General features: G+C 52.2%; 3 protein-coding genes across 3 annotated transcripts; all 3 read left to right on the top strand.

Annotated features, from left to right (window-relative positions):
* The first annotated feature begins 467 nt into the window (after window positions 1-467).
* LOC136291617 (inositol 1,4,5-trisphosphate receptor-interacting protein-like 1) lies at window positions 468-2,015 on the top strand. Its single transcript, XM_066186780.1, has one exon. The coding sequence runs from the start codon at window positions 483-485 to the stop codon at window positions 2,013-2,015; it is 1,533 nt and encodes a 510-aa protein (XP_066042877.1). The 5' UTR covers window positions 468-482.
* A 4,752-nt stretch (window positions 2,016-6,767) lies between these two features.
* On the top strand, window positions 6,768-8,315 carry LOC136291616 (inositol 1,4,5-trisphosphate receptor-interacting protein-like 1). Its single transcript, XM_066186779.1, has one exon. It carries the CDS (start codon window positions 6,783-6,785, stop codon window positions 8,313-8,315), a length of 1,533 nt encoding a protein of 510 aa, XP_066042876.1. The 5' UTR covers window positions 6,768-6,782.
* Window positions 8,316-13,067: 4,752 nt separating this feature from the next.
* Window positions 13,068-14,615, top strand: LOC136291615 (inositol 1,4,5-trisphosphate receptor-interacting protein-like 1). The gene has a single exon (XM_066186778.1). The coding sequence runs from the start codon at window positions 13,083-13,085 to the stop codon at window positions 14,613-14,615; it is 1,533 nt and encodes a 510-aa protein (XP_066042875.1). The 5' UTR covers window positions 13,068-13,082.
* The last annotated feature ends 4,517 nt before the right edge of the window (window positions 14,616-19,132 follow it).

Raw genomic sequence — 19,132 nt, 5'->3', positions numbered from 1 at the left:
ACCCCCTGTTGTCGGAGGCTCAAGGTCTCTCTGAGGCGCTGGGCTGAAGGCGAGGATCCCCTCAATAAAGCCAAAACCCAGCTGAATCCTCCGAGAGTCCCGCCTCTCATTGTCTCCACCACAGTTCAGTGGCAGAGCGGCTGGCATAAAGAGCCCACCGATATCCTGTGGGGGCGTGTCAGGGGCTAGCGTGGCACAGGAGGACACGCACCGCCGCAGTGCTGCTGCTGCTTGGGCAGTGGGACGTGCCCCGCTGCTTGCCTGCTGTCTGGGACCCTGTCCTTTGTGCCCCCAGATCCCTGGCATTGCCATCCCTGCATATCCCCACTGCCAGCTGCATCCCTGGCAGTGCCACTGAAGGCCTTCTGTCCCTCCTCCTGCAGGCCATGGATATCCGGGTACTGTGGTTCTTGCTCTTGCAAAAAGTACTCCAGTACCCACAGCCCGTGGGTGACGGCTTGGACGAGGTTATATGTCTGCGGATGGAGGCGCGTGCAAAGCTGCAGGAAGAGGAGAAAATTCGTCTGGAGCGCGAGGTGGAGCAGCTGGTCCTGAGGCAAGGTGCTGGGGCCTGGGGAGACCTGCTCTGGCCTGCCTTGCAGCACGGGCAGGTTTGGGCTCTTGCTGGGCTCCTGCTCCTTCTCTTGGCCCTGTGGTCCATCTGGAGGAAAAGGAGCCTGAGGAGAGAGGAGCATGCAGAAGAAAATGGGGGTGCAAATGAAGAGGAAGGCAGAAACGTGGATGCAAACGAAGAAGCTGCTGGAAATGAAGAAGGCAATGATGAGAATGGGGAGGAAAACAATGATGATGGCAATGCCCAGGAAGGCAATGATGTTGCTGCAAATGCAGAAGGTGTTGTTGGAAATGAATTTGATAATCGTGATCCTTACGATGACATGGGAAGAAGGGTACTGGAGCGCATTCGGTGGCCTGTACAGAACCTGAAGAAAGGATGCAAGTGGACAAGTGCCCTGATGGAAAACTATGCAATTTACTTTCGACTCGTCTTGTCCAACAGTTTCTTCCCAGTCCTGGAGCCAGCCATTGGGGTGGGCAGTGCCTTCGAAGGTTGGAGTCCCCGTGAGCAGGATGTTGTGTACCAGGTGCTGATCCCCATGACTTCTCCGCGAGGGCACAGCTTCCACGTGGAGCTGGACACTGCAGGGCAGACGCACGTGAGGAACTTCCGCATCCGCGTGCAGCGGGAGTGCACCTGCTCGAGGGAGCAGCGGGGAAAGAAGATGCAGTGCTTCCTGCACCCGCCCGAGGAGGAGCTGAGGAGCAATCAGGATTCCAGCCTCCTGGACACCCTGTGCATGGACTCCTACCTGGACGTGCAGAAAACTGCCCGCTGGTTCTGCCAGCTGGTGAGGGCGATCTGGCCGGCTTTGCCTCAGTCACACAATTGGCATTTAATGCTGCTGCCCTCCACACGCTCCTGCCAATTCAAGGTGAGCAACGGCAGAGAAAGCTACCGCATTGAGATGCTGTTTGGGGTGCGGCAAGGCTACTCTGACGTCTTTGTAAGCAGCCAGCCTAGGCATTACCACACCTCAAGCACAATCTGGACGGAGAGCTATGCCGTGGCTGAGATGAAGTTCTTCAAGTACATCGCCAGGCAGGCCCCCCCTGACAGCTTGCACCTGAAATGCCTTCAGTTCTTCATCCGTCTTCAGGTGGGCTTAGGTTTTTCTACCTATACCGCAAAGACTGTTTTCATGCACCTCCTGAATATCTTGCCCCCGTCATGGTGGAGGAGAAGACATTTTATGAGCAGACTATTAGATATGAGCAAGAGCCTGCGAGCATGTGTGCAAATGAGACAGCTCAACCACTTCATTGTGGGCAACCGGAGGCTTCCCGCGGGGATCAGTTTGCCCCCAGACGTCCTAACGGCCGGGAACTACAATCTCTTCCACGACCTGGTGATGGATCCGGTTGCCCACTCCCAGGCAATGAGTCAGTCCGTGGTTCTGCACGGGTGGCTCATGCGAATCATTGACAATGAAGAGTGAACACAGAGCTGTGCTTGTGAGTCTGACACCTGGTGGCAGAGAAGCACCTGACAGTACATGGGAAAAGAGGGCAGAATGTGGGATACAGAGAAGGAAGGGAAAACGCTGCCTAGCTGCTCGAAGCCGTCAGCAGCAGCAGCAGCAGTGGCAGTGCCGTCTCAACGGTCTCCCCAGCACTGCATCCAGCGATGACAAGGTTGGCTCCAAAGATCAAGGACCACGCAAGAGGAAACACTGGTATTCCTCTTTTGGCTCTCTGGGCTCTGTGTGGAGAACCTACAGCCGGGGGAGAAGCTGACACAGACCTGAGTGTGCAGGACATGGAGAAGGAAGGCACTGCTCCATCGGGAGTGTCAGTTGCTGCCACACCTTTCATCCGGAGCAAAAGCACGCTCGGGGAGTCCAAGCTGATGGAGCTGAGGAGGCCGTGGCCAGGGCACTTGTGAGACAGAGTCCCATCACCACCAGAAGTGGGAGTGCCCCCACCTCCTTCTTCGAGTCCATTTTCCCTCCGAGAGCTTCACCTTGCGCAAAGATGCCGATGTCATAAGCCCAGACGAGTGAATGTTGGAAAGGAGCAGCGGTGGCATCATCTGGTTCAGGGCTGCTCCAGCAGGGTCTTCCTGATGTGCGTTGCAAAGGATCGCATCCACGTGGGTGTTGATGATCTCTGCTGAGGGAGACTCCACAATCTCTGGGCACTGCCCGAGATCAGTCAGTGGACGGTGTTTCTCCTCGTCCCTGGAAGGGAAACCTTTAGGCCAGCGTTGTACCAACTGTGTCGCAGCTGACCTGAAATTTTGTATAGATAAGGATCTAGGTCTTCATTTCATATAGCATTTCATATAGATATGTTATGAATAAAATTAATGTTCCTACCCCAGTTAAAACCCCTTGATTTATGTACTTGCTGGTTCTGGTTCCAACCCCAGTTCAAGTCCCAATTGATGTACTTACCCCTTTCCCCCAAAAGTTCATTGTTAAAGGGTTCTCCCCTGTTTTATATGCTTATTCTCCTACCTTTAGTCTTCTGTACCCCTTTGCCCCCTTCCAACTCGTCGGGTAATCCAGCCGCTGCTCCCTAGAAACCAACTCCCGGACTCCCAGGAGGCCTTGCGCAAATTTGCATATTGAAAATCATACTACGGCCCAAGAAAAACGACCCTTAAACAACGAGCCACGCCAAGAAGAATGAAAGACCCTCACACTATGGGAACAACCAAGACCCCAGGAGTCAGATTCAGCTTAAAGAGTGGGTCCCCGTAACTTAAACAGCACTCGAGCGAGAGGAACCCCCTAGACTACTGAGCCAACATTAGGTCTCTGGACGATCCCTGCGAGGATAGAGGCTTCAGTCCTGCCGGCAGCGACAGGCCTGCGTGATCCTCCTCCTGAGCGTCGACCATTGGAAGCAGCAGCGGCGGCGGCGCGCACCCCGAACCCCCACCTCTAGGCCCTCCTCTAATAAAGGCATAAAGAAGGGAGCAGAAGGTCTCCTGGCCCTTTATTTACAACAGATGTATACATATTGTGTATACATATGATATACTCTAAAGCTTATCGATTACCATATCAAAAAGTAAAATCTAAAAAAGCCAAAATACTAATATAAATCATATATTAGTATAGATGGAAGTATATAAGTATATGTGGAAGTATGTAAATATTATATTAGTATATGTATCTCTTCATATAGAAGATACGAAATATGCTATTAGTATATCATGATCAAAATGATTCTTAAGGGTTGAATATGTAATTATGTTTAAACAACACAATACAGCACGTATTTAGTGTCGCTATCTCTTATGAAAGGTATGAATGCTCTTAGTGCATTTAGATCTGGAAAGATTTTTATGAAATAGATCTATTTCTACCATCTATAACATATGTATTACATATGTGTCATACATGTCTCTGTGTATATATATATATATATATATATATATATATATATATATAAAATCTATGTTACATATAGGGTATTCTTTTTTTAAATTGAATTCAAGCCATAGATTGTGTCCCTGTCTGTTGAGGACACTTGATTATGTTCCATAGTTAGTGCATTTCTGAGTGGCAAGGCGGAAACGGCTTTGCCCTTGATTCAATAAACTACAATATTCCAGAATCTGGATCGTGCGAGACTTTCTTGATTTCAAGCCCACCTAGAGTATTGGTAAATCCCACAAGTTGTGAATGTGGGTTTGTGAACTCTGTCCTTGAAGTCAGCCAGACTGACAGTGCTGAACTGGTTGTACTGAGAAAGGAAGGCCAGCTGCCCCCGGCCCCTGTGATGACAGAGAATCACAGAACGGATTGGCTTGGAAGGCTCCTTAGAAATGATCTTGTTCCAGCCCTGCTGCCAAGGGCAGGGCCTCCTTCCACTGAGCCGCGTTGCTGCAGGCCCTGTCCAAGCCGGCCGCCCCAGCTGCTGTAGGCAGTGTGGGCCAGGGCCTCAGCAGCCTCAGAGGCAGGAATTTCTTCCACATCTGCAGCCTGACCCTGCCCTCTGTCAGTGGGAAGCCACTGGCCCTTGTGCTGTCAGTGAGGAGAAGGTTTAGAGTGAAAGTAGGTGAATGGAATGAAATCTAAATGCAAATGGAGTAGGGCAGGGCTGTTGATCTGCCTGAGGGTAGGAAGGCTCTGCTCAGGGGTCTGGTCAGGTGTCATCGATGGGTCAAGTGCACGTGTATGAGACACGAGAAGGCAAAGGGCTGGGTGCTGCGTTTGGCCTCTCCCAGCCCCTGCAGTGCTGTGGGCTGGGGGAAGAGGGGCTGGAAATTGGCAAGAAGCCAATGGCATCCCAGCTTCTGTCAGAAGCAGTGTGGCCTGCGGGAGCATAGCTGCGATTGTCCTCCCCCAGAGGGCAGCGGTGAGGCTGTACCTCGAATCCTGCCTTCTGTTTTGGTCCCCTGACAAGAAGAAAGACGTGCAGGTGCTTGAGTGTGTGCACAGAAGGGGAATGGAGCTGGGGAATGGAGCTGGGGAATGGCCTGGAGCACAAGTCTGATGAAGAAGGGCTGAGGGAGTTGTGGGTGTTTAGCAAAGTGGAAAAGTGCCTCACAGGGGACCTTATAGTTCTCCACAGCTCTCTGAAGGGAGATTGTGGCCAGGTCAGGGTCATTATATCTGCCCGTGGAACAAGCCATATGACCAGAGGAAATGACCACAAGTTGTGCCACAGGAGCACAAGATTGGAGCCTTTCAGCAAAAGGATATCAGGCTCAGGAACAGGCTGCTCAGGGAAATGACTGAGTCAGCACCCCCAGAGGGATTTGAAAGTCATGTGGATGTGGCATTTGGGGGTGCGGCAGGTTGGTGGAGTAGGCAGCATTGAGTTGGCAGCTGCACCGTGTGATCTTCAGGGTCTTTTCCAAGCTGGACGAGTCAGAGATTTAACTGTAGCTCTGCATGGGGTCAAGTCTTGGACCCAATGATCCTCAAGGCTGCCTTGCAACATGGATATGTATGAGATTGCCAAGGGAGGGCAGCAGATGAGAAAGACAAAGGGAAGAGCAAGAGAAGTTCTTTGAAGAAGATTCACTCAAAGGCTGCCTTAAGCAGTCCACCAGGGCCACTGTGAGTGGCTGAGCTGGGGTGGGGACAAAGGGCGTGGCTGGCCTGGCTGTGGTTTACTGTGACACCTGTGACATCTCGGGGGACATGTCACAGTGGGAGCAGCTATTAAAGGCCCCAGCATGTAAGGCTGGCCCTGTATTGCTCGGGCAAGCGGTGAGTGCACACATGGCGGGGAGGCTGGGCTGGGGACAAGTCAGAGAGGCTGCAGCCGGGCTTGGGTTTTTCCCCTGCATGCAGGGACAGCCCCTCATGGCAGAGCCTTGGGCAGAGCACCGTGCCGTGTGGCGGTGCAAGAAGTTTATGTAAAGTTAACGTATTGCAGTTGTTCTATGTACTTTGGTTCCATGTATTTCAGTTCAGTTCACTGTACCCCAGTTCTATTTTTAGTCTCCCTCATGGCACAACCTCCCCCTCTGCCTCTCCCTGTCTCCCCAGTTACAGCATCCTATTGGCTACCCTTTCCCACCTTGGTTGCCTGTCTATCATCCCTCAGGGAGATTCCTCCTCCCTGCCAGTCACCCAGGGCCTGTCCCCCAGGTCTGGAAGCTTCGATAGGAGCTTCCAGGTGACTGGCTGGCTGGAGGGTTCTCCCCTCCCAGTCTTTTGCTACTGGTTTTTGTCAATGTCCGTTTTGCTAATGAATCCCCTCCTCCCTTTCCCCATTGGACCTGTGTAAACCCACCCTGAGTCTCACCTCTCGTTTAAAACCCCCTGTTGTCGGAGGCTCAAGGTCTCTCTGAGGCTCTGGGCTGAAGGCGAGGATCCCCTCAATAAAGCCAAAACCCAGCTGAATCCTCCGAGAGTCCCGCCTCTCATTGTCTCCACCACAGTTCAGTGGCAGAGCGGCTGGCATAAAGAGCCCACCGATACCCTGTGGGGGCGTGTCAGGGGCTAGCCTGGCACAGGAGGACACGCACCGCCGCAGTGCTGCTGCTGCTTGGGCAGTGGGACGTGCCCCGCTGCTTGCCTGCTGTCTGGGACCCTGTCCTTTGTGCCCCCAGATCCCTGGCATTGCCATCCCTGCATATCCCCACTGCCAGCTGCATCCCTGGCAGTGCCACTGAAGGCCTTCTGTCCCTCCTCCTGCAGGCCATGGATATCCGGGTACTGTGGTTCTTGCTCTTGCAAAGAGTACTCCAGTACCCACAGCCCGTGGGTGACGGCTTGGACGAGGTTATATGTCTGCGGATGGAGGCGCGTGCAAAGCTGCAGGAAGAGGAGAAAATTCGTCTGGAGCGCGAGGTGGAGCAGCTGGTCCTGAGGCAAGGTGCTGGGGCCTGGGGAGACCTGCTCTGGCCTGCCTTGCAGCACGGGCAGGTTTGGGCTCTTGCTGGGCTCCTGCTCCTTCTCTTGGCCCTGTGGTCCATCTGGAGGAAAAGGAGCCTGAGGAGAGAGGAGCATGCAGAAGAAAATGAGGGTGCAAATGAAGAGGAAGGCAGAAACGTGGATGCAAACGAAGAAGCTGCTGGAAACGAAGAAGGCAATGATGAGAATGGGGAGGAAAACAATGATGATGGCAATGCCCAGGAAGGCAATGATGTTGCTGCAAATGCAGAAGGTGTTGTTGGAAATGAATTTGATAATCGTGATCCTTACGATGACATGGGAAGAAGGGTACTGGAGCGCATTCGGTGGCCTGTACAGAACCTGAAGAAAGGATGCAAGTGGACAAGTGCCCTGATGGAAAACTATGCAATTTACTTTCGACTCGTCTTGTCCAATAGTTTCTACCCAGTCCTGGAGCAAGCCATTGGGGTGGGCAGTGCCTTCGAAGGTTGGAGTCCCCGTGAGCAGGATGTTGTGTACCAGGTGCTGATCCCCATGACTTCTCCGCGAGGGCACAGCTTCCACGTGGAGCTGGACACTGCAGGGCAGACGCACGTGAGGAACTTCCGCATCCGCGTGCAGCGGGAGTGCACCTGCTCGAGGGAGCAGTGGGGAAAGAAGATGCAGTGCTTCCTGCACCCGCCCGAGGAGGAGCTGAGGAGCAATCAGGATTCCAGCCTCCTGGACACCCTGTGCACGGACTCCTACCTGGACGTGCAGAAAACTGCCCGCTGGTTCTGCCAGCTGGTGAGGGCGATCTGGCCGGCTTTGCCTCAGTCACACAATTGGCATTTAATGCTGCTGCCCTCCACACGCTCCTGCCAATTCAAGGTGAGCAACGGCAGAGAAAGCTACCGCATTGAGATGCTGTTTGGGGTGCGGCAAGGCTACTCTGACGTCTTTGTAAGCAGCCAGCCTAGGCATTACCACACCTCAAGCACAATCTGGACGGAGAGCTATGCCGTGGCTGAGATGAAGTTCTTCAAGTACATCGCCAGGCAGGCCCCCCCTGACAGCTTGCACCTGAAATGCCTTCAGTTCTTCATCCGTCTTCAGGTGGGCTTAGGTTTTTCTACCTATACCACAAAGACCATTGTCATGCACCTCCTGAACATCTTGCCCCTGTCATGGTGGAGGAGGAGACATTTTGTGACCAGACTAATAGGTATCAGCGAGAGCCTGCGAGCATGTGTGCAAATGAGACAGCTCAACCACTTCATTGTGGGCAACCGGAGGCTTCCCGCGGGGATCAGTTTGCCCCCAGACGTCCTAACGGCCGGGAACTACAATCTCTTCCACGACCTGGTGATGGATCCGGTTGCCCACTCCCAGGCAACGAGTCAGTATGTGGATCTGCACCGGTGGCTCATGCGAATCATTGACAATGAAGAGTGAACACAGAGCTGTGCTTGTGAGTCTGACACCTGGTGGCAGAGAAGCACCTGACAGTACATGGGAAAAGAGGGCAGAATGTGGGATACAGAGAAGGAAGGGAAAACGCTGCCTAGCTGCTCGAAGCCGTCAGCAGCAGCAGCAGCAGTGGCAGTGCCGTCTCAACGGTCTCCCCAGCACTGCATCCAGCGATGACAAGGTTGGCTCCAAAGATCAAGGACCACGCAAGAGGAAACACTGGTATTCCTCTTTTGGCTCTCTGGGCTCTGTGTGGAGAACCTACAGCCGGGGGAGAAGCTGACACAGACCTGAGTGTGCAGGACATGGAGAAGGAAGGCACTGCTCCATCGGGAGTGTCAGTTGCTGCCACACCTTTCATCCGGAGCAAAAGCACGCTCGGGGAGTCCAAGCTGATGGAGCTGAGGAGGCCGTGGCCAGGGCACTTGTGAGACAGAGTCCCATCACCACCAGAAGTGGGAGTGCCCCCACCTCCTTCTTCGAGTCCATTTTCCCTCCGAGAGCTTCACCTTGCGCAAAGATGCCGATGTCATAAGCCCAGACGAGTGAATGTTGGAAAGGAGCAGCGGTGGCATCATCTGGTTCAGGGCTGCTCCAGCAGGGTCTTCCTGATGTGCGTTGCAAAGGATCGCATCCACGTGGGTGTTGATGATCTCTGCTGAGGGAGACTCCACAATCTCTGGGCACTGCCCGAGATCAGTCAGTGGACGGTGTTTCTCCTCGTCCCTGGAAGGGAAACCTTTAGGCCAGCGTTGTACCAACTGTGTCGCAGCTGACCTGAAATTTTGTATAGATAAGGATCTAGGTCTTCATTTCATATAGCATTTCATATAGATATGTTATGAATAAAATTAATGTTCCTACCCCAGTTAAAACCCCTTGATTTATGTACTTGCTGGTTCTGGTTCCAACCCCAGTTCAAGTCCCAATTGATGTACTTACCCCTTTCCCCCAAAAGTTCATTGTTAAAGGGTTCTCCCCTGTTTTATATGCTTATTCTCCTACCTTTAGTCTTCTGTACCCCTTTGCCCCCTTCCAACTCGTCGGGTAATCCAGCCGCTGCTCCCTAGAAACCAACTCCCGGACTCCCAGGAGGCCTTGCGCAAATTTGCATATTGAAAATCATACTACGGCCCAAGAAAAACGACCCTTAAACAACGAGCCACGCCAAGAAGAATGAAAGACCCTCACACTATGGGAACAACCAAGACCCCAGGAGTCAGATTCAGCTTAAAGAGTGGGTCCCCGTAACTTAAACAGCACTCGAGCGAGAGGAACCCCCTAGACTACTGAGCCAACATTAGGTCTCTGGACGATCCCTGCGAGGATAGAGGCTTCAGTCCTGCCGGCAGCGACAGGCCTGCGTGATCCTCCTCCTGAGCGTCGACCATTGGAAGCAGCAGCGGCGGCGGCGCGCACCCCGAACCCCCACCTCTAGGCCCTCCTCTAATAAAGGCATAAAGAAGGGAGCAGAAGGTCTCCTGGCCCTTTATTTACAACAGATGTATACATATTGTGTATACATATGATATACTCTAAAGCTTATCGATTACCATATCAAAAAGTAAAATCTAAAAAAGCCAAAATACTAATATAAATCATATATTAGTATAGATGGAAGTATATAAGTATATGTGGAAGTATGTAAATATTATATTAGTATATGTATCTCTTCATATAGAAGATACGAAATATGCTATTAGTATATCATGATCAAAATGATTCTTAAGGGTTGAATATGTAATTATGTTTAAACAACACAATACAGCACGTATTTAGTGTCGCTATCTCTTATGAAAGGTATGAATGCTCTTAGTGCATTTAGATCTGGAAAGATTTTTATGAAATAGATCTATTTCTACCATCTATAACATATGTATTACATATGTGTCATACATGTCTCTGTGTATATATATATATATATATATATATATATATATATATATAAAATCTATGTTACATATAGGGTATTCTTTTTTTAAATTGAATTCAAGCCATAGATTGTGTCCCTGTCTGTTGAGGACACTTGATTATGTTCCATAGTTAGTGCATTTCTGAGTGGCAAGGCGGAAACGGCTTTGCCCTTGATTCAATAAACTACAATATTCCAGAATCTGGATCGTGCGAGACTTTCTTGATTTCAAGCCCACCTAGAGTATTGGTAAATCCCACAAGTTGTGAATGTGGGTTTGTGAACTCTGTCCTTGAAGTCAGCCAGACTGACAGTGCTGAACTGGTTGTACTGAGAAAGGAAGGCCAGCTGCCCCCGGCCCCTGTGATGACAGAGAATCACAGAACGGATTGGCTTGGAAGGCTCCTTAGAAATGATCTTGTTCCAGCCCTGCTGCCAAGGGCAGGGCCTCCTTCCACTGAGCCGCGTTGCTGCAGGCCCTGTCCAAGCCGGCCGCCCCAGCTGCTGTAGGCAGTGTGGGCCAGGGCCTCAGCAGCCTCAGAGGCAGGAATTTCTTCCACATCTGCAGCCTGACCCTGCCCTCTGTCAGTGGGAAGCCACTGGCCCTTGTGCTGTCAGTGAGGAGAAGGTTTAGAGTGAAAGTAGGTGAATGGAATGAAATCTAAATGCAAATGGAGTAGGGCAGGGCTGTTGATCTGCCTGAGGGTAGGAAGGCTCTGCTCAGGGGTCTGGTCAGGTGTCATCGATGGGTCAAGTGCACGTGTATGAGACACGAGAAGGCAAAGGGCTGGGTGCTGCGTTTGGCCTCTCCCAGCCCCTGCAGTGCTGTGGGCTGGGGGAAGAGGGGCTGGAAATTGGCAAGAAGCCAATGGCATCCCAGCTTCTGTCAGAAGCAGTGTGGCCTGCGGGAGCATAGCTGCGATTGTCCTCCCCCAGAGGGCAGCGGTGAGGCTGTACCTCGAATCCTGCCTTCTGTTTTGGTCCCCTGACAAGAAGAAAGACGTGCAGGTGCTTGAGTGTGTGCACAGAAGGGGAATGGAGCTGGGGAATGGAGCTGGGGAATGGCCTGGAGCACAAGTCTGATGAAGAAGGGCTGAGGGAGTTGTGGGTGTTTAGCAAAGTGGAAAAGTGCCTCACAGGGGACCTTATAGTTCTCCACAGCTCTCTGAAGGGAGATTGTGGCCAGGTCAGGGTCATTATATCTGCCCGTGGAACAAGCCATATGACCAGAGGAAATGACCACAAGTTGTGCCACAGGAGCACAAGATTGGAGCCTTTCAGCAAAAGGATATCAGGCTCAGGAACAGGCTGCTCAGGGAAATGACTGAGTCAGCACCCCCAGAGGGATTTGAAAGTCATGTGGATGTGGCATTTGGGGGTGCGGCAGGTTGGTGGAGTAGGCAGCATTGAGTTGGCAGCTGCACCGTGTGATCTTCAGGGTCTTTTCCAAGCTGGACGAGTCAGAGATTTAACTGTAGCTCTGCATGGGGTCAAGTCTTGGACCCAATGATCCTCAAGGCTGCCTTGCAACATGGATATGTATGAGATTGCCAAGGGAGGGCAGCAGATGAGAAAGACAAAGGGAAGAGCAAGAGAAGTTCTTTGAAGAAGATTCACTCAAAGGCTGCCTTAAGCAGTCCACCAGGGCCACTGTGAGTGGCTGAGCTGGGGTGGGGACAAAGGGCGTGGCTGGCCTGGCTGTGGTTTACTGTGACACCTGTGACATCTCGGGGGACATGTCACAGTGGGAGCAGCTATTAAAGGCCCCAGCATGTAAGGCTGGCCCTGTATTGCTCGGGCAAGCGGTGAGTGCACACATGGCGGGGAGGCTGGGCTGGGGACAAGTCAGAGAGGCTGCAGCCGGGCTTGGGTTTTTCCCCTGCATGCAGGGACAGCCCCTCATGGCAGAGCCTTGGGCAGAGCACCGTGCCGTGTGGCGGTGCAAGAAGTTTATGTAAAGTTAACGTATTGCAGTTGTTCTATGTACTTTGGTTCCATGTATTTCAGTTCAGTTCACTGTACCCCAGTTCTATTTTTAGTCTCCCTCATGGCACAACCTCCCCCTCTGCCTCTCCCTGTCTCCCCAGTTACAGCATCCTATTGGCTACCCTTTCCCACCTTGGTTGCCTGTCTATCATCCCTCAGGGAGATTCCTCCTCCCTGCCAGTCACCCAGGGCCTGTCCCCCAGGTCTGGAAGCTTCGATAGGAGCTTCCAGGTGACTGGCTGGCTGGAGGGTTCTCCCCTCCCAGTCTTTTGCTACTGGTTTTTGTCAATGTCCGTTTTGCTAATGAATCCCCTCCTCCCTTTCCCCATTGGACCTGTGTAAACCCACCCTGAGTCTCACCTCTCGTTTAAAACCCCCTGTTGTCGGAGGCTCAAGGTCTCTCTGAGGCTCTGGGCTGAAGGCGAGGATCCCCTCAATAAAGCCAAAACCCAGCTGAATCCTCCGAGAGTCCCGCCTCTCATTGTCTCCACCACAGTTCAGTGGCAGAGCGGCTGGCATAAAGAGCCCACCGATACCCTGTGGGGGCGTGTCAGGGGCTAGCCTGGCACAGGAGGACACGCACCGCCGCAGTGCTGCTGCTGCTTGGGCAGTGGGACGTGCCCCGCTGCTTGCCTGCTGTCTGGGACCCTGTCCTTTGTGCCCCCAGATCCCTGGCATTGCCATCCCTGCATATCCCCACTGCCAGCTGCATCCCTGGCAGTGCCACTGAAGGCCTTCTGTCCCTCCTCCTGCAGGCCATGGATATCCGGGTACTGTGGTTCTTGCTCTTGCAAAGAGTACTCCAGTACCCACAGCCCGTGGGTGACGGCTTGGACGAGGTTATATGTCTGCGGATGGAGGCGCGTGCAAAGCTGCAGGAAGAGGAGAAAATTCGTCTGGAGCGCGAGGTGGAGCAGCTGGTCCTGAGGCAAGGTGCTGGGGCCTGGGGAGACCTGCTCTGGCCTGCCTTGCAGCACGGGCAGGTTTGGGCTCTTGCTGGGCTCCTGCTCCTTCTCTTGGCCCTGTGGTCCATCTGGAGGAAAAGGAGCCTGAGGAGAGAGGAGCATGCAGAAGAAAATGAGGGTGCAAATGAAGAGGAAGGCAGAAACGTGGATGCAAACGAAGAAGCTGCTGGAAACGAAGAAGGCAATGATGAGAATGGGGAGGAAAACAATGATGATGGCAATGCCCAGGAAGGCAATGATGTTGCTGCAAATGCAGAAGGTGTTGTTGGAAATGAATTTGATAATCGTGATCCTTACGATGACATGGGAAGAAGGGTACTGGAGCGCATTCGGTGGCCTGTACAGAACCTGAAGAAAGGATGCAAGTGGACAAGTGCCCTGATGGAAAACTATGCAATTTACTTTCGACTCGTCTTGTCCAATAGTTTCTACCCAGTCCTGGAGCAAGCCATTGGGGTGGGCAGTGCCTTCGAAGGTTGGAGTCCCCGTGAGCAGGATGTTGTGTACCAGGTGCTGATCCCCATGACTTCTCCGCGAGGGCACAGCTTCCACGTGGAGCTGGACACTGCAGGGCAGACGCACGTGAGGAACTTCCGCATCCGCGTGCAGCGGGAGTGCACCTGCTCGAGGGAGCAGTGGGGAAAGAAGATGCAGTGCTTCCTGCACCCGCCCGAGGAGGAGCTGAGGAGCAATCAGGATTCCAGCCTCCTGGACACCCTGTGCACGGACTCCTACCTGGACGTGCAGAAAACTGCCCGCTGGTTCTGCCAGCTGGTGAGGGCGATCTGGCCGGCTTTGCCTCAGTCACACAATTGGCATTTAATGCTGCTGCCCTCCACACGCTCCTGCCAATTCAAGGTGAGCAACGGCAGAGAAAGCTACCGCATTGAGATGCTGTTTGGGGTGCGGCAAGGCTACTCTGACGTCTTTGTAAGCAGCCAGCCTAGGCATTACCACACCTCAAGCACAATCTGGACGGAGAGCTATGCCGTGGCTGAGATGAAGTTCTTCAAGTACATCGCCAGGCAGGCCCCCCCTGACAGCTTGCACCTGAAATGCCTTCAGTTCTTCATCCGTCTTCAGGTGGGCTTAGGTTTTTCTACCTATACCACAAAGACCATTGTCATGCACCTCCTGAACATCTTGCCCCTGTCATGGTGGAGGAGGAGACATTTTGTGACCAGACTAATAGGTATCAGCGAGAGCCTGCGAGCATGTGTGCAAATGAGACAGCTCAACCACTTCATTGTGGGCAACCGGAGGCTTCCCGCGGGGATCAGTTTGCCCCCAGACGTCCTAACGGCCGGGAACTACAATCTCTTCCACGACCTGGTGATGGATCCGGTTGCCCACTCCCAGGCAACGAGTCAGTATGTGGATCTGCACCGGTGGCTCATGCGAATCATTGACAATGAAGAGTGAACACAGAGCTGTGCTTGTGAGTCTGACACCTGGTGGCAGAGAAGCACCTGACAGTACATGGGAAAAGAGGGCAGAATGTGGGATACAGAGAAGGAAGGGAAAACGCTGCCTAGCTGCTCGAAGCCGTCAGCAGCAGCAGCAGCAGTGGCAGTGCCGTCTCAACGGTCTCCCCAGCACTGCATCCAGCGATGACAAGGTTGGCTCCAAAGATCAAGGACCACGCAAGAGGAAACACTGGTATTCCTCTTTTGGCTCTCTGGGCTCTGTGTGGAGAACCTACAGCCGGGGGAGAAGCTGACACAGACCTGAGTGTGCAGGACATGGAGAAGGAAGGCACTGCTCCATCGGGAGTGTCAGTTGCTGCCACACCTTTCATCCGGAGCAAAAGCACGCTCGGGGAGTCCAAGCTGATGGAGCTGAGGAGGCCGTGGCCAGGGCACTTGTGAGACAGAGTCCCATCACCACCAGAAGTGGGAGTGCCCCCACCTCCTTCTTCGAGTCCATTTTCCCTCCGAGAGCTTCACCTTGCGCAAAGATGCCGATGTCATAAGCCCAGACGAGTGAATGTTGGAAAGGAGCAGCGGTGGCATCATCTGGTTCAGGGCTGCTCCAGCAGGGTCTTCCTGATGTGCGTTGCAAAGGATCGCATCCACGTGGGTGTTGATGATCTCTGCTGAGGGAGACTCCACAATCTCTGGGCACTGCCCGAGATCAGTCAGTGGACGGTGTTTCTCCTCGTCCCTGGAAGGGAAACCTTTAGGCCAGCGTTGTACCAACTGTGTCGCAGCTGACCTGAAATTTTGTATAGATAAGGATCTAGGTCTTCATTTCATATAGCATTTCATATAGATATGTTATGAATAAAATTAATGTTCCTACCCCAGTTAAAACCCCTTGATTTATGTACTTGCTGGTTCTGGTTCCAACCCCAGTTCAAGTCCCAATTGATGTACTTACCCCTTTCCCCCAAAAGTTCATTGTTAAAGGGTTCTCCCCTGTTTTATATGCTTATTCTCCTACCTTTAGTCTTCTGTACCCCTTTGCCCCCTTCCAACTCGTCGGGTAATCCAGCCGCTGCTCCCTAGAAACCAACTCCCGGACTCCCAGGAGGCCTTGCGCAAATTTGCATATTGAAAATCATACTACGGCCCAAGAAAAACGACCCTTAAACAACGAGCCACGCCAAGAAGAATGAAAGACCCTCACACTATGGGAACAACCAAGACCCCAGGAGTCAGATTCAGCTTAAAGAGTGGGTCCCCGTAACTTAAACAGCACTCGAGCGAGAGGAACCCCCTAGACTACTGAGCCAACATTAGGTCTCTGGACGATCCCTGCGAGGATAGAGGCTTCAGTCCTGCCGGCAGCGACAGGCCTGCGTGATCCTCCTCCTGAGCGTCGACCATTGGAAGCAGCAGCGGCGGCGGCGCGCACCCCGAACCCCCACCTCTAGGCCCTCCTCTAATAAAGGCATAAAGAAGGGAGCAGAAGGTCTCCTGGCCCTTTATTTACAACAGATGTATACATATTGTGTATACATATGATATACTCTAAAGCTTATCGATTACCATATCAAAAAGTAAAATCTAAAAAAGCCAAAATACTAATATAAATCATATATTAGTATAGATGGAAGTATATAAGTATATGTGGAAGTATGTAAATATTATATTAGTATATGTATCTCTTCATATAGAAGATACGAAATATGCTATTAGTATATCATGATCAAAATGATTCTTAAGGGTTGAATATGTAATTATGTTTAAACAACACAATACAGCACGTATTTAGTGTCGCTATCTCTTATGAAAGGTATGAATGCTCTTAGTGCATTTAGATCTGGAAAGATTTTTATGAAATAGATCTATTTCTACCATCTATAACATATGTATTACATATGTGTCATACATGTCTCTGTGTATATATATATATATATATATATATATATATATATATATAAAATCTATGTTACATATAGGGTATTCTTTTTTTAAATTGAATTCAAGCCATAGATTGTGTCCCTGTCTGTTGAGGACACTTGATTATGTTCCATAGTTAGTGCATTTCTGAGTGGCAAGGCGGAAACGGCTTTGCCCTTGATTCAATAAACTACAATATTCCAGAATCTGGATCGTGCGAGACTTTCTTGATTTCAAGCCCACCTAGAGTATTGGTAAATCCCACAAGTTGTGAATGTGGGTTTGTGAACTCTGTCCTTGAAGTCAGCCAGACTGACAGTGCTGAACTGGTTGTACTGAGAAAGGAAGGCCAGCTGCCCCCGGCCCCTGTGATGACAGAGAATCACAGAACGGATTGGCTTGGAAGGCTCCTTAGAAATGATCTTGTTCCAGCCCTGCTGCCAAGGGCAGGGCCTCCTTCCACTGAGCCGCGTTGCTGCAGGCCCTGTCCAAGCCGGCCGCCCCAGCTGCTGTAGGCAGTGTGGGCCAGGGCCTCAGCAGCCTCAGAGGCAGGAATTTCTTCCACATCTGCAGCCTGACCCTGCCCTCTGTCAGTGGGAAGCCACTGGCCCTTGTGCTGTCAGTGAGGAGAAGGTTTAGAGTGAAAGTAGGTGAATGGAATGAAATCTAAATGCAAATGGAGTAGGGCAGGGCTGTTGATCTGCCTGAGGGTAGGAAGGCTCTGCTCAGGGGTCTGGTCAGGTGTCATTGATGGGTCAAGTGCACGTGTATGAGACACGAGAAGGCAAAGGGCTGGGTGCTGCGTTTGGCCTCTCCCAGCCCCTGCAGTGCTGTGGGCTGGGGGAAGAGGGGCTGGAAATTGGCAAGAAGCCAATGGCATCCCAGCTTCTGTCAGAAGCAGTGTGGCCTGCGGGAGCATAGCTGCGATTGTCCTCCCCCAGAGGGCAGCGGTGAGGCTGTACCTCGAATCCTGCCTTCTGTTTTGGTCCCCTGACAGGAAGAAAGACGTGCAGGTGCTTGAGTGTGTGCACAGAAGGGGAATGGAGCTGGGGAATGGAGCTGGGGAATGGCCTGGAGCACAAGTCTGATGAAGAAGGGCTGAGGGAGTTGTGGGTGTTTAGCAAAGTGGAAAAGTGCCTCACGGGGGACCTTATAGTTCTCCACAGCTCTCTGAAGGGAGGTTGTGGCCAGGTCAGGGTCATTATATCTGCCCGTGGAACAAGCCATATGACCAGAGGAAATGACCACAAGTTGTGCCACAGGAGCACAAGATTGGAGCCTTTCAGCAAAAGGATATCAGGCTCAGGAACAGGCTGCTCAGGGAAATGACTGAGTCAGCACCCCCAGAGGGATTTGAAAGTCATGTGGATGTGGCATTTGGGGGTGCGGCAGGTTGGTGGAGTAGGCAGCATTGAGTTGGCAGCTGCACCGTGTGATCTTCAGGGTCTTTTCCAAGCTGGACGAGTCAGAGATTTAACTGTAGCTCTGCATGGGGTCAAGTCTTGGACCCAATGATCCTCAAGGCTGCCTTGCAACATGGATATGTATGAGATTGCCAAGGGAGGGCAGCAGATGAGAAAGACAAAGGGAAGAGCAAGAGAAGTTCTTTGAAGAAGATTCACTCAAAGGCTGCCTTAAGCAGTCCACCAGGGCCACTGTGAGTGGCTGAGCTGGGGTGGGGACAAAGGGCGTGGCTGGCCTGGCTGTGGTTTACTGTGACACCTGTGACATCTCGGGGGACATGTCACAGTGGGAGCAGCTATTAAAGGCCCCAGCATGTAAGGCTGGCCCTGTATTGCTCGGGCAAGCGGTGAGTGCACACATGGCGGGGAGGCTGGGCTGGGGACAAGTCAGAGAGGCTGCAGCCGGGCTTGGGTTTTTCCCCTGCATGCAGGGACAGCCCCTCATGGCAGAGCCTTGGGCAGAGCACCGTGCCGTGTGGCGGTGCAAGAAGTTTATGTAAAGTTAACGTATTGCAGTTGTTCTATGTACTTTGGTTCCATGTATTTCAGTTCAGTTCACTGTACCCCAGTTCTATTTTTAGTCTCCCTCATGGCACAACCTCCCCCTCTGCCTCTCCCTGTCTCCCCAGTTACAGCATCCTATTGGCTACCCTTTCCCACCTTGGTTGCCTGTCTATCATCCCTCAGGGAGATTCCTCCTCCCTGCCAGTCACCCAGGGCCTGTCCCCCAGGTCTGGAAGCTTCGATAGGAGCTTCCAGGTGACTGGCTGGCTGGAGGGTTCTCCCCTCCCAGTCTTTTGCTACTGGTTTTTGTCAATGTCCGTTTTGCTAATGAATCCCCTCCTCCCTTTCCCCATTGGACCTGTGTAAACCCACCCTGAGTCTCACCTCTCGTTTAAAACCCCCTGTTGTCGGAGGCTCAAGGTCTCTCTGAGGCTCTGGGCTGAAGGCGAGGATCCCCTCAATAAAGCCAAAACCCAGTTGAATCCTCTGAAAGTCCCGCCTCTCATTGTCTCCACCACAGTTCAGTGGCAGAGCGGCTGGCATAAAGAGCCCACCGATACCCTGTGGGGGCGTGTCAGGGGCTAGCCTGGCACAGGAGGACACGCACCGCCGCAGTGCTGCTGCTGCT

This window comes from Chamaea fasciata, unplaced genomic scaffold (assembly GCF_029207755.1).
Source record: "Chamaea fasciata isolate MVZ Bird 193981 ecotype frontalis unplaced genomic scaffold, bChaFas1.0.hap1 SCAF_7, whole genome shotgun sequence".
NCBI lineage: Eukaryota > Metazoa > Chordata > Aves > Passeriformes > Sylviidae > Chamaea > Chamaea fasciata.
This window is presented reverse-complemented; position numbering and strand designations above follow the sequence as displayed.

Coding starts and splice junctions, on each gene's coding strand:
- LOC136291617 (XM_066186780.1), top strand. CDS start 483: ATGGAGGCGCGTGCAAAGCTGCAGGAAGAGGAGAAAATTCGTCTGGAG.
- LOC136291615 (XM_066186778.1), top strand. CDS start 13,083: ATGGAGGCGCGTGCAAAGCTGCAGGAAGAGGAGAAAATTCGTCTGGAG.
- LOC136291616 (XM_066186779.1), top strand. CDS start 6,783: ATGGAGGCGCGTGCAAAGCTGCAGGAAGAGGAGAAAATTCGTCTGGAG.